General features: G+C 50.0%; 1 protein-coding gene across 1 annotated transcript in view; it reads right to left on the bottom strand.

The window, feature by feature from the left end:
• Positions 1–12,269, bottom strand: part of bcor (BCL6 corepressor) — a gene marked incomplete at its 3' end in the record, with an annotated part of 14,170 nt that extends 1,901 nt beyond the window's left edge. Inside the window, 4 exon segments of the mRNA XM_062528529.1 lie at positions 1,165–1,898; positions 1,929–4,782; positions 6,126–6,201; positions 11,588–12,269. Of these exon segments, the coding sequence (XP_062384513.1) occupies positions 1,165–1,898; positions 1,929–4,782; positions 6,126–6,128 (3,591 nt within the window).
• Positions 12,270–15,000: the final 2,731 nt, after the last annotated feature.

Genomic DNA, 15,000 nt, shown 5'->3' with positions numbered 1-15,000 from the left:
GGGGAAGGAGGAAGGGGAGGGGGTGGCTAACACACACACACACACACACACGCACACACACACACACACACACACACACACACACACACACACGTCTCCCAGGCTCACCTGCAGGTTAGCAGTGGCCTGCAGCCCTGAAAGGCGGTGTGGCTGCCGCCGCTGTAGCAGACGGGTTTCCGCTCGACTGGGCATACTGCCGCCACAAACACACACACACACACACACACACACACTGGGCACACTGCCGCCACACACACACACTGGGCACACTGCCGCCTCAGCCTGGCGTGTTATGCTAACTCCTCTGCCGCTAATGGCTAGCTCGGCCTGCCGTGTTCTGCTAACGCTTCTGCCGCTAACGGCAAAAGGCTCACCAGAGAGGCCCTCCCTCAGCAGCCTCCAGCAGGAAGAGGCCATGAAGGGGAGTCAGAGGAAAAGGGTGTGTGTGTGTGTGTGTGTGTGTGTGTCAGGGGGTGTTGGGGGAGGGGGGGCTAATGGCCAGTCCTATCGGTGCTAAATACTCTCACACTCTGCTCTGCCTTTAGCCGTCACGCTAATGTGGGAATCCGCTCACCTCACTGGGTGGCTAGTGAAATACACTCAGGCATGCAAATCTTTTTACGTTTCCTTTCACTAATAGGTCCATAAAAAAATACTTATATATATATTTATATATAAAAATATATATATATATATATATTTTAATTCCACATGGCTATTAAGAGTCAAGGAGTGCAGAAGCGAGCACACACACACAAGCACACAGACAGAGACAGAAAGCAGAAGCCACCCATCGACCTTTACCCCCCTGACCCCCCTCACCATGACAACCATGACAAGTCACTCTGAGCATCCCAAACCCCAACCATTCCTAACCATCACAAGTCAATAGGTGGATTCCACTTGATGTAGCCGCCTGATACGTTTTCAAACCGGAGTTGTGCATTCATCACGGTTGAAAGCGTATCAGAATCTCAGAAATAACCACGTTACGCAGTCGTCTCAAGACTTAAGGCTGCAGGCGGCTACACCGAGTCGAGTCCCACTATTAGGAGCGTCCCGACCCCCCCCACCATCCCTAACCCCCCCCCCGACCATCCTAGTCACTGTGAGCGCCCCGACCCCCCCCCCCCCCACAGCATAGCGCGCAGTACACTGTCTCACCTGCAGGGCGCGCTGTTCTCGGCCCAGCTTGCTGGAGTCGGCGTAGAGCTCGGTGGTGACGCACTTGAAGCGGTCGCCCACGTAGCCCGAGGAGTTGGCGATGCGCTTGGTGAGGCTGGAGCGCCGGCTCTTGTGCCCGCCGTCCTCCTCGTCCTCGTGGGACTCGAGCGCCTCCTCGTGGGACTCCTCGTGGGACTCCTCGTCCTTGCCCGCCTGCTTGGGGCACAGCTCGGCGTAGCGGAGGAGAGCCGCCGCGCTGCTGCTGCCGCTGCTGCCGTTACTGCCGTTACTGCCGTTACCGTGAGCAACAGCGGCGCCGTGCCGCTCGGCTTTGTAGTCGGACTCGTCCGAGGTGCGGTCGCCAGAGGTGCGGGCGCAGCGCTGCGTCTGCTCCTCCGACAGCGCGGGCATCGGGCTGAGCTCGGACATGCTGTCCTCGTCCTGGCTGAGCTCGGCGGGGTCTGGCCGCGGGCCCTGGGGGGTCTCTGGGGGGGGCCGGGTCCTGCTGGCGGCGGGCTCGTGCTGGCCGGCGGCCTCGGCGGCGTGCGACTCTCCACCGGGGGGGTGCTGGCCGCAGCGCAGGATCTGCATGAGCTCCGGCTCCTTGGCGTCGCCAGCGTTAGCGTTAGCGTTAGCGCCAGCGTTAGCGTTAGCGCCAGCGCCACCAGGCCTGCAGGGCTCCCGTCTCTTGGCCGTGATCACGCTGTATTTGTTTGCCTGGGAGCCCCCACCACCACCACCACCACCACCACCACCCCCCCCACCGCCGCCGCCATCTGCCTCGTCTTGGATCAGGTCTATGCAGATGATCTCGTCCCTCGCGTGCGACTTGTTCGCCTTCTCCAGCGCCTCGCGCTCGGCTTTGTGGAGCGCCTCGCCGTCGCTCACGCCGGGCCGCTTGTAGGGCGAGTCGTCGTGGTGCTGCCAGGGCTTGTCCTGCGGGAGCCGAGAGCGCAGCTCCAGACGCTCGCTGACCTTGGGGTCCAGGAGGTGCGGGGACATGAGCGGGTGCACCATCTCCTGGGGGTCGTGATAGGTCAGGTACTCTCCGTGCGGCGGCGCCAGTCCGTACGGCAGGCCGTGCTTTGGGGGCAGGCGCGCTGGGTAGAGGTTGGTACCGCCCAGCAGGACAGGGTGGGGGTAGACCGGACCTTTGCCGGACAACTGCAGATGAGACAGGGACATGCTGTCGGGCACCGGGTACGGGAGGTAGCGGTTAGCGTACAGCCCAGCGGACATGTAGGCCTCGCTCTGGGGCATGTAGAGGTGACCCGACGGGTGTCCGTTGTCCAGGTGGGACTGCTGCGGTTTGAAGGGGATGTCTTGAGGCTCCGGCTTTTTCGAGGCTTTCGCCGCTTTGACGCACTGCGGGTGGGCGGCCGCGCGGTGCGCCGACGAGCCCTTGTCCGGCGGAGTCGGGTTTGATTTCGGCCACTCCCCGCTGGGCTTCGGGGACGGCGAGGTGGAGGAGGGTCGCCCGACGGGGGTCACGATGACCAGGGCGGGCGCTGGCGCCGGCGTGGGCATCAGGACGTGGTTGGCGTCGGCCGTGCGCGGGCAGCAGGAGGAGCTCCGAGGCTGGGCGGCCGCGTGCTCCACGCTCTTGCTCCTGATCACAGACGGCGCTTTGCTCTGGCCGGCGTCCAGGCTGAGAGCGGGCGGCGTGGGCGCCCCGTGTGGCACTACCCAGGACGAGTGTACAGTGCTGATGATCTCGGGCCTCTCGGGCCGCTCGGGCGTCTTGGAGGACGAGGACGAGGACGAGGAGGGGGACAGGGTCTCTTTGAGCAGCTCGCGGCTGGGGGGCAGCCCGTAACGGGGCGACGGGGGAGGGTACCCCAGCTTGGCCAGGGCCTCCAGCTTTGGGGGGAATCCGTTGGGGGGCCCCTCGAAGTCCAGGATCTTGGCGGACAGATCCAGGGGCTTGTCCGCCGGGTCTTTGGTAGGAGCCTGCGGGGGTGTCGGCCTCTCCGAGGGGGCGGAGGAGGGAGTCCGCGAGGGCGACTTGCTGGCCTTGCGCTCGGCGCTCGGAGCAGCGGACCGGTGCTCAGCGCTCCCGTCTTTGGGCTTCGGCTTGTGTCCGGCGGAGCGGTGGGGCGAGCGGTGCTCCGGAGGCGCGCCGCTCACGTAGAACGCGGCCGGAGTGGACGAGCCAGCCGAGGCCGGCGCCGAGGAGGACGGACTGCGGAACTTCTGGTAGTCCAAAGTGCTGTCGACGAGGGGGGGCGGCGGCGGGGGAGGGGGGTGGCCGGCAGGCTGTGCGGGACGAGCAGACGGACGTGGCGCGTGCATCACCGACGCAGGACTGGCGTCCACAGGGTGGCACGTGCTGACCACACTAGCGGTCACCGAGCTGCTCGCGCTGCTGCTGCTGCTGCTGCCGCTGGAGCTTTTGCCTGAAGGCGTGCGAGAGGACTTGCTGATGCAGCCACCACCTCCACCACCTCCACCACCTCCAGCACCTCCACCATTGCTGCTGCTGCTGCTGCTGGTGCTATTAGCTCCACTGCTGCTGCTGCTGCTGCTGCCAAGTTGCCGGTCACTGCTGTTGCTGTGACTGTGTTGACGGTCACTGCTGTGACTGTGTTGCCGGTCACTGCTGTTGCTATGGCAGTGTTGCCGGTCGCTGCTGTTGCTATGACTGTGTTGCCGGTCACTGCTGTTGCTGTGACTGTGTTGCCGGTCACTGCTGTTGCTGTGACTGTGTTGCCGGTCACTGCTGTTGCTGTTGCTGTGACTGTGTTGCCGGTCACTGCTGTTGCTATGACTGTGTTGCCGGTCACTGCTGTTGCTATGAGTGTGTTGCCGGTCACTGCTGTTGCTATGGCAGTGTTGCCGGTCGCTGTGGGCCTGGTGGTGGCCCTGGTGCTGGGGCTGGTGCTGGTGCAGCTGCTGCCCGAAGGCGGAGGCCTCGTGGTGGATCCGGGGGCCCATGCTGGCCAGGCTCTTGTCCTGGCAGTGCATGAGCGGCGACAGCGTGGTGGGGGCCACGGTGGCCGTGGGGATGCGTAGTGGGGGGGCGAGGGGGGAGGAGATGGGGGCGGAGGTGTAGGGGGACATGTAGAAGAGGCGCTCTGCTCCCGGCTGGTAGGCCAGGTGCTGGGGCAGGTAGTGCGACGGCTGGGACATGAAGGAGGCCTTGTACATGTTAAGTGCTGCGTACTTGGAGTCCAGGAAGGGGTACATGGCCGCCTCGTGGTAGGGGCTGGACATCCACGGCAGGCGGCCGAGGAAGCTGCTGCCGCCGTTCAGCCCGAGCTCGGAGGCCTTGTCCCCCGGCCCGACGCGTCGGTCCAGCCCCAGCACGTCCGCTCCTGAGCCGGGCACCCCCAGGGGCTTCTGGAGGCCTGGCGGGGGCGTCTTGTAGAGGCCCACGTAACCGTTGGTGGCTTTCCTGGCGTCCAGAGACACGTCCTGCTTGTAGAGGTCGGGCAGGCGGTCGCTGACGTAGCCCAGGGGCAGCGAGGCGCCCTCGCGAGCCTTCTCCGTGGGGAGTGTGTGCAGGCCGGGCGGGTAGACCATCCCGCCGTGCACACGCAGGCCCTCGTGCATCAGGCCGCTCCGATCAATGCCAAGCGCAGCGAGTGGGTTCATCCTGCAAGCTGCACTCGCATCCACCTGCAGCACACAGCACAGTACACACATTAGCACACAGCACCAGTACACACAGCACAGTACACACATTAGTACACACCACAGTACACACACCACAGTACACACACCAGTACACACACACCAGTACACACACACCAGTACACACACCAAAGTACACACATCACAGTACACTCCACAGTACACACATTAGTACACACCACAGTACACACACCACAGTACACACATTAGTACACACCACAGTATACACACACCAGTACACACACACCAGTACACACACACCAGTACACACACCAAAGTACACACATCACAGTACACACATCACAGTACACACATTAGTACACACCACAGTACACACACCACAGTACACACACCAGTACACACACCACAGTACACACACCACAGTACACACACCACAGTACACACACCACAATACACACACCACAGTACACACACCACAGTACACACACCAGTACACACACCACAGTACACACACCACAGTACACACACCACAGTACACACATAGTCAAGGCATTATGAAAAGCATCACAACACCAATAGTCTGCAGTCTAATAGTCGGGCTTCAGTAAAGACAGCGCATGCTTGTTCTTACTACACACGGCTAGAGTTGCTAACGCTGTGCTATGTCACAGGTCACCATGACATCATGGAAATGAGAAATAAGCAGAAGAGAGCGCTCCTTTGACATCAGAACTCTGCTCTTCAGTACACTCCCAAAACAGTTCTCATATCTGCATGAAAATCTGCTGGATTATGTTATGTTATTATATTACGACTATGGTTACCTTGACTACCCATCCTCATTTCTGGCTGACTGCTTACTCCCTCAGTGCAATTTACATTACATTTACATTATATTACATTATATTAACATTACATTACATTTACATTATAGAACATTATATTAACATTACATTACATTTACTCATTTAGCAGATACCTTTGTCTAAAGCCACTTACAACAACGAGGAATCTCATTCAAGCCTTTGCCACAGTTGGGCAGGACCAAAAACACCCTTTGAGCTCACTTGCTATTGGGAGTCTCTAATACACTTTATTGAGCAATGGGGTGAAGGGGGGTAGTGTTACAGTTCTATGTCATACATTAGGTGCTGTGTTTGACACAACGGTAATGTCTTAAACAAACAGGGAGACTACCGACGCTAGTAAGCATCTTCCTACTCGGTTTACTGGCCAGTTTAGACGTACAGTAGGCCTACCTCCCATGGGTCACATACACACAGGTGAGCTCGAGTCTAAAGGTGTGGCAGATGAGCTAGTCTAAAGGTGTGGCAATGCCATGTTAAGAAGAGTGAAGGCGCCCTCACCATGCTTTGTAGGATCCTCTTTAGTTGTCTCTTCTAGGTTGTCTGGACTTCACCATAACGTGTGGGTTAGAACTTGCTGAAAATAAACACAGTATGACTTAATGCAGTGAAAACGTCCAGAAACATAATCCCCCCAATAACTGTGTGAATGCCACATCTTCACGTGTCAGACCCACTGAACAACACGGGCAACACTGCGTAACCGTTTATCAAAGTGGAGAAGGGAGAAATTATGAAAACTCAATTGTGACTTACGGTGACTCAATTCGTACCCGATAGTCATTACGAAACTTACAGGCAAGGCGCTCGTGCAGCGCGATTCCTCGCAATTGGTCTGTTGCTTGTTATTATCGCATTAGAGATTTTCCAGGACGCATAGCCGCTCAGGACAGGGTGAGCGAGTGAAACTGAAAGCTGATGCTATCGTTGGTAAATCATGAAGCCAGAATTGCAGTCATATAGAGGGGGGGATTCCATCATTGCCAATCAATGGAAGACGCTGGACGCAACCAAAGAGCACCGACAACCAACCACAGGAAGACAAACACATTGTAATCGTCATAAATAAATATTTACACTTTTTAAACGTTCAATATTAAAAACAAACAAAAAAAACCCCAATAGATTTCTACATAGCTTTACAACACAAGGACTGAAGTTATCCGAGACAGCCAAGACTGTGGACTGTGGGCCTGGAGCACTAGTACTCGGTCAATGGCGGGAGGTGGTAAAGCACACTGTATGCGCATCCAATGTGACGTGGCGTGAAGGATATTGGGGGATTCTCTTGGCAAGCATTAATCAGAATCCAAACGGGCTAGTATTAGACCACTACTGCTACTATTAGACCACTAGCCTACTGCTTGACTGGCAAAACAGACGCGCAAGCCTTTATTGACAACGTAATAGCCGCTCTGGGGGTCCAACATGATATTTCCATGGCTACAAGTTATTACCCACATTTCACAATGCCAAAATGAAAATGTAAAATTAAACTGTTGATAATTCGGCCACTACTAGGCCTGCTCTGCGCAGGCCCACATGTGTTTTTGTGCTTCTTGAACCTTCTCTTCACCTCCCTTTAGAAATACAGTTTGTTTCCAGTGTGTGCTATAGTTTCAAAAGGTTGGAGTAAACCATTAGGCTAAGACAGTTAGTTTGTTGGTTTGGTTTAATTTCACAAGAGGAAGAAAAAATATATATTTTCATATATATTTAATAATATTTTATTAATAATAATAATAATAATAATAATAAAAACATGAATCAACAACAATAAGACGCGTGTGTATCCTGTTGCGTTTTCACAACAAAAACACCAATACGGTAAGACATTCACGACAAAAGACAATCAATCAAGTATCATGCGAATAAAACTAAGACAAATATAAGAAATGCGTCATTTAAAATGGCTTTTTCCCACATTTGGTGGGCTGTTAACGAAGCGGGCGAGAGGAGAGCCTGTCTCGGTCTCGGCTTTAGCTCCTGCGCAACCTCGCGCAGCTCTCGTAGCTCCGCGGACTCGACGCTGGCGGATTGCCAGATTTATCAGGCGCGGCGGCGCGGCGTCTCTTAAAGCGGCAGTAAAACATTTTATAATGTCCAACGACGGGGGATGGAACCAGCCCGTAGAAAGTCGGAAATGCCATTCCCATTTCAAAGGTTTTCCCAAATAGTGGGCAACCCATTTAACACCGCAAGGGGGGGAAAAAACAGATACCCTGGCTAGAGTCTTGACTTGGCAAGGTTTGGGATTTTACATGGATAGATGTTCTGAAAAATAGGATATTGGAGGCACGTAGTAATGACATTCAAACAATTGTAGGTCACGACGACAGAACAGCCATGGGCTTGATCTTTTATTGGCCCCCGCAGCAGACCGCCCTGGGTGAGCAGTTATCACGCAGTCAGACGTCCGGTGTTGTCTGTAGCCTTAACAGCAACATTAAGGGCGACCGAGAGAAGGGAAAAGAAAAGATCATGGTCAAGATTGCTCCCAACATTCTTGGCCTAATTAGCCTGAGCGCAATTAAAAGTATCACTAAATAAAGTGGCCCGCTTCTAACCAGATAAGTGGCCGTTGGTGGATATATAATTCACTTTTGTGGATGTTTGTCATAAATTAACCAAAAGTCCAGACAAACTTCTAAATCCCAACAATCAGAATATTTAATCCATATGTGGATGGATCCCATTTTCTTGCATTAACGAGTATGTTAACCTTGTCATCGAAGACATACAGTAACGGGGTACATGAACGTAAAATGTAGGGCCATACCTAATCACGGGGGGGGGGGGGTTGGTTAGGCTAAATGGTTGGCATTAGGCAATGTTGGACAAGCAATGGGATTTCTAAAAATGACGCATCGTAGGCGGTGGAACACTCTTGTCCAGAATGGTAATTAAGCACCGACAGAAAAACATAAACAATACGGTCAATCACCTCGAGTTAATGTGTTCAAGCCCAACTTTTGGAGGCACAAAACAAATACCCTGGTATCAGACAAAGCCATATATGTGCCCGAAGGGCGTGTGGACAGGTCACGGGCGAATATGCTGTATCATATAAGCTCGTATCGGCGGCTGTGCCGCGGCAACTCCGTTGGTTCCCCTGTTCTGTTTGGCGCTTTCCCGTGAAAACGCGGTGTTAAAGAAAACAATGTGTAGGCGTGGGTAGCGTCTTTATGCGAGCGCAGCGATCCGTGCATGCGGAGCTCCTGCTGTGGCACATAAGCTCCCTGAAGCGGAGCGGAGAAGAGAAGAGAAGCGAGGAGCTCTCCTGTTTCAGGCCTGTCGTCCCGGGGGAACAGCGGACCGAGAGAAACTTCAATCAAACTGTGACGTCTCCTCCGGGAGCCAACTCTGAAATCCGATACCGGCAGCTCTCCGCCACGCATTCTCCTGCCCGCGGACGGAGCTCAGATATTGGCATTGTGCACGCAGATAGGCGAGATAGTCACCATTTGTCTGTCGAGTACAACAGCCTGAGAGTGTTTTTAACGTGGCGTAGAACTTCACATTATAACAGCATCTGGTCATATTTGAAGTTACAAAAGATGAATACTTGACATTTGGTAATAGGCCTACTAAGCATTTCATTTTACTAAAATGTATTATTCCTACAGTGCCAAACAATTCCCACATGAAAAATGAATCATTAAAATTATGTGGACAAAATACAGCAAGACATCAGTTACCCAGACAAACACTGAAACTGAATCTGACAAAAACATCTCACTGACTAAATTAACCAAAATACTTTTTAAGTCCAGACAAACTTCTAAATCCCAACAATCACTACACCAAAACAATATTACACACACACACACGGCCTTCTATAATTTGCCCTCCTCTGTTGACTGCGCTACTTCGGGTGATTCGGGCTGATCCAGAGTCACCCCCGGACCTCGCCGGCCGCGTCGCGTCGTGTCTTTGGGAAATCATGCGCGAAAGCTTCAACCAAGCGCTAAAAATAAACACACGCCTGCCAACGTCCCGAGGCCTGAATCGCGCTCAGTGGGACTGAAATGTGAATACTAACCAGGTTGTCCATTTTCAATACTAGACTATTACAATGCCGTTGGTGGGACTGAAATGTGAATACTAACCAGGTTGTCCATCTATTCTTAAGGGCTATTCTTAAGACGCCATCAAAGCGTAAAAATGTGCAGCAACGCATACAACAGTCAAGTTTCCAGGAAGACTTTAAACAAAGTATGTTGATGTCCAGCCAGGGTGGTGATTTGAGTATGTTAATGCCCAGCAAGGGTGCAGCCGCGGGGTGGTGAATTGATTTGGGAGCTCACTGTTTTTCCCCCATTTTATTCCACACGGCCGGTGATAGGGATGGCACTGTAGCATATGGTCCGATTAGTCATTGCGAATAAAAAAACAAACATACATTGATAGAAATTGTTATAAAAAGGCAGCTTCTCCTCAGCTACAGGACACGCCACATGTCCAGATACATGGCCAATTAGCATTCCATATTTATCTATTTGATGTGTAGCCTACTTGTGGAGGTGATTATAGTCTCTTTATACAAGTCACTTTCTAGTATGCCGTTAAGATGTGCGGAACAAAACCCCGTGTCTATGTTATGGATTAAAGGAAGGGTATCGAGGTGTGATGAGCACGAGACTTCTCGTCTTCTGAGCAGTGGGTCAAAAAGCCTGAATGAAACTCCAACTTCATGAGGCCCAACACGGAAAGCTAATTGTCTGAACTTCACAATATTCTAACTTAAGGCAATTTTACACATTAACGAAGACACACTACAGGGACACGATCATCTGTCTTGACTCGTTTCACGACATTGTGAGACCTGTCAATCTCTCCTTACAACAAACAATTGAAGAGACAAAGAATCTACTCTTTGACCGAAAGCGCTCCGGGGAAGACCGAGCACGGTCGCCGTGACCACTGACATATTGTTCAGATCAGTGCTCACGGCTTTTTTCGTGAAGAGTGAATAAGTTGACGAAGAATTCGTAAAGTTGAACTGCGCCCACTTTCTAGTTCTGAATTCTTTCTAGTTATGGATTATGAATATATTCCACTCAGTGAGGCAGTCGAGAGATGGACACGCGTTCGTCTATCTTCGCACCAACATGTGTTTTACTGCATCCACGGAGAGCCCCGAGCGCATTCTATACGGAAAATAGTGCATATACACAAATAATTGACATTTTATCATCATCAAAACACAGACAGTGTGTTGAATTAAGCTGAGCTCTAAATAGTGGCTCTTTTTTCCAATCCCACGCAAATGCTCGGGAATGTTGAACGGAGGTGACCTCCAAATGTGTTCAACTGCGAAGTCTGCGCTAGCACTGCAGGTTACGGCCGTAAAATAAATGAGACGAATCAACATCCCTTTTGAGCGAATGATATAGCCAACATCATACACCTAATGTCACATGAACATGTTAATTTGTTCAGGGAACGCCAACCACGTGAATCTACAAAAACCTCCAAGCCAGCGCAATTGTTTTCTACTAGTAAGAATAGATTAGGCTGCATTTTGGTGAAACGTCCAACAACTGGAAAGTCCCAAAGTTTGCGTTCATTCACTGCCGACAAATGACGTCCCCTATGAGAATGAAATAATTCCAAATGGACAAATGCATACAGTAAACTCTTCTCCATACGTTGGGTTGGCAACGCCGTCACCAAATACACCCGTCAGACCCGCGCCTCCCTTGACACATTTCTTTGGAAACTTTTACCGTATAGACTGCATGTATGTGTGTGTTTCTGACATATTTGGCATGCAAACCATAAATACAATCCACAACAAAATACAGTTTTATACGGGATCGTGAACTCCTTTAGCTCGTGAAGGGTCTGTTGGGAGTCACGCCAATCGTAACGTTGCGCATTAAGGTGAACTGTCGAGGACTAACAATGAAAACAACATTTTAACACAAACTCCAAAGAGATGAACTGAAAAACACGCTTACCAGACTTAAGCTCCAAATGATTCCCTCGTCCTTGGTTATGACAAAAAAACCTCTAGTTATAAGTTGACGACACGATCAGTTCAAGCAATGAACACCGTTATTAGTGTCGGAGAGGCAGTCATCCCAAAACTAAGCAAAGACCAGTTCTGAACACATCGGACGTATGCACAGTAACCTACAGTTGTGTTCGAACTGAAGACAAATACAGACCAAAACTATTTACTTCGTGGAATGGACAGAAGATGACTTAAACATGTTAACAATCCAAAGTCTCGATGTATATCCAGACATGGGGAAATGCGTCGTTGAGTGATATATTAACATCCTCAAAATCCAGTAAAATCCCAAACTGTATTCCTTAGTCCAAACATAAGATGAGTTCAGTAGTCCTTAAGCGTACAGGTGGAGAGCGTCCGTAGACTCCACGAGACGAACTAATTCAGCCCGGTAAAGCTCCGCAGCGCCATGTTGGGCTAGGCAGACAACGAACACGCCGTCTCCGATTGTGCTCAGTCGATACGCATTTTGTCGACCGTTTTTTCTTATGATTTCCGAAATACACTCACGACAACACCGTCTCTTTCCAGACTTTCGACAATGTTGTTCCGAGACCGTGTGTAAGTCCGTATCCCGAGGTTTCCCCGCGTTGAGTGCACTTCGAGTCACCTACAACTGCTGCCTCCGAACGTGCAGCGCAGAATGAGGGCTCGAGCGCAGCTCGCTCTCAGCCGTAGACTACCCAGAAGGCCAGTCGGGGAACCGCAATTACCATAAACCCAGCACACTTCGCTCGACGTCCGTGTAAAATAAAACACGAACGAGGGGGGAAAGAGGGAGGGCGTTTTGAGGTAGCTTCACACGCGATCGGTAAACAAAGCGCGCCAGTCTTCAGAGATTCCCCACACAACACATGAAGGCACATCGTTTGATTGTCAAAGTTGCCCATCTAAATTTATTACGGACATTTTTAGATAGTCTAAGTGACTTTTCCAGATCAGATATTTTAGGCTGCTTCCCACCCAGGCCAATAACGCGAGGTTTAGTTTTATTCTAGACTATAATGTAGGTGAAATCATAATTTGCCCGATTTGTAACTAGCCTAATATACATGAATAAAGGGACTGGTTTGTAATTGTTGTCCAGTGTGTGTATGCCTGGGCATATGCTTTAAATCAACAAGAGCACATCTCTGGTTAGCCTGTCGCAGGCAGTTGATAATAGGATTGGCCGACGAAGTCTGACGATGGACTAAAGTAATGGTCACCACCACTTCTGATGGACAACCCTCCCCCACGCGCCGCCTTCGGGAAGTGACCCGCGGGTCACGGTGCGTGCAATGCGCTTAGACCTCGACAGATCCGTCCCGGGGCTCAGAGAAGGATGTCAGCGGAAGAGAAGGACGCGTTCAGTTCGATAACAGACGTGACAAAAACAAAGTTCGGTATTCTGATGCGCTACCGTTAAACGTGAATGCTTGACACACATTAAGCGGTTCAGATTAAATTGGCCCAATTCCCTCTGCCTGTGTATGAGTTGCTGGACGCATTTGAGGAATGGGAAATTGTTTGATCATGGGCACATTTGATTTGACTTTTTTACCACAATAATGCCGATTTAAACGTCAGAGAATAGGCTTTTGCTGTTGTGTGTCATGAAGTAGACAACAAAAGATCTCAGAATAAAACAATTATTTCACCGCTTAATGAATGAATAAATTGGCCCTGTGTGTCCTCAGAAAGAATACGTCTATTCAATATTATATTCTGTCCAGCCTCTCTAGAACTTTCCCCCGGATGTTCAGTGATTCTGCTACCTGCAGCTTATGTCTCGAGTAGGAAATGTCAATCGTAAAATCGTGCCTATTATATTATGTATTAGCCTATATATATATATATATATATATATATATATATATATATATATATATATATATATATATATATATATATATATATATATATACATACATACATATACATACAAAAACCTGAAAACCTTGAAAGTATTCATTAATAATTTGTACCAATGCAACAGATATAATATGGCCTATCATGGCAGTACGCTTAATTAGTCCACAATCAACCTCACCCCATTGGAGAGAGGAGAGCAAGAATACTCAATTAGATGGCGTAATTATAGCCATACCGAAAAAAACAACCTACTCGGACGTTCCACAACACGCGCATTCAAGCCCTAATGGAGAAGGCAGCTGCACAAGTACTGTATTCTTGAATCCCTCCTCGCTCTCCGCGATAGTTCCGAGAGCGCTGCTGAGATCGTAAGATGTGGAACTATATCTACACCAAGCGGCCATTGTATGCACTGCAACTCAATATCAGGGTTGCGATTGCGCATCGTCGTTGGAAACACCGCAGGCGAAGGGTTTTTCCCGGACAGAGACACGCGGCGTCGCGCTCATATTAGATGGTCGTCACTGCGGTGTTTGGGGACTTCGCCATCGAGCTGTTGCTGTCATGACAATTCAATTTGAGCCAAGTCCGTGGAGAGTAGCAATGTTGAAGGCTGATAATGAAACGAACTGCTGATCTTAGTCTAGGACTTGTGGGCCAGCAGTTTTCCATCAATGTTTTATATGTTATATTAGTGCTATTGAAAAATGAACTTTGGGAACTTAACAAATCAATAATGAGCATTAGTCAGTAATGATGAAACAATAGTGATCATTTTCAATAGGCCTATTGCACCCCCTGTGAACCTGTTCAAGTGTTGGTTTACTTTCACATTTCCTAAGTTATTGCAAATGTGTGGAGGAAATGTTATCCTCTTTGATGTTAAATAGGCTACAGAACAAGAAGCCTATCTGTTTTTATATAAGCTACTATATTATATAAGCTTCTGATGTTGGTATGGCATAATGTAGAAATTTTCATGTAATGTGGAGTGTGCATTTTCTGGTGATTTTTGTGATGTTCCCTTGCCCAATAATATAATAGTCATTTAATTTATTTTATAATAAATATAATAAAATAAATAAATATAATAATTTATTTTATGATTTCTCTCCCCTCCTCACTTTATCTTAAATAACTTATCTTGAAATATTTTCAAATTTGGAAGTTCTGGAAGACTCCACAGTGTAGGTGTGCCAGAAGACGTATAGTCAGAAGAACTCAGCTACACGGTCACTACCCAGCCACCAACAGCAGAGGGGAAACCAGCATGGCAGGGCTCTCAGTCCCAGGGACGTTGTTAGGTCTATTTTGGGGGGTCTGAAGCCACCCATATGATGACCAAAAATGATGACCCCTTACAAATATATAGTAGCCTAATAATATGTGCCAAGATTCACACCCATTATTCTCTGTTGACTTGTTCAAGGAGTACTAAGTAAATACAAATAAATCAAATAACAATATCCATGCTACAGTCCCACTGAATTTACTTGGAAAACA

This window comes from Sardina pilchardus, chromosome 23 (assembly GCF_963854185.1).
Source record: "Sardina pilchardus chromosome 23, fSarPil1.1, whole genome shotgun sequence".
Classification (NCBI taxonomy): domain Eukaryota; kingdom Metazoa; phylum Chordata; class Actinopteri; order Clupeiformes; family Clupeidae; genus Sardina; species Sardina pilchardus.
This window is presented reverse-complemented; position numbering and strand designations above follow the sequence as displayed.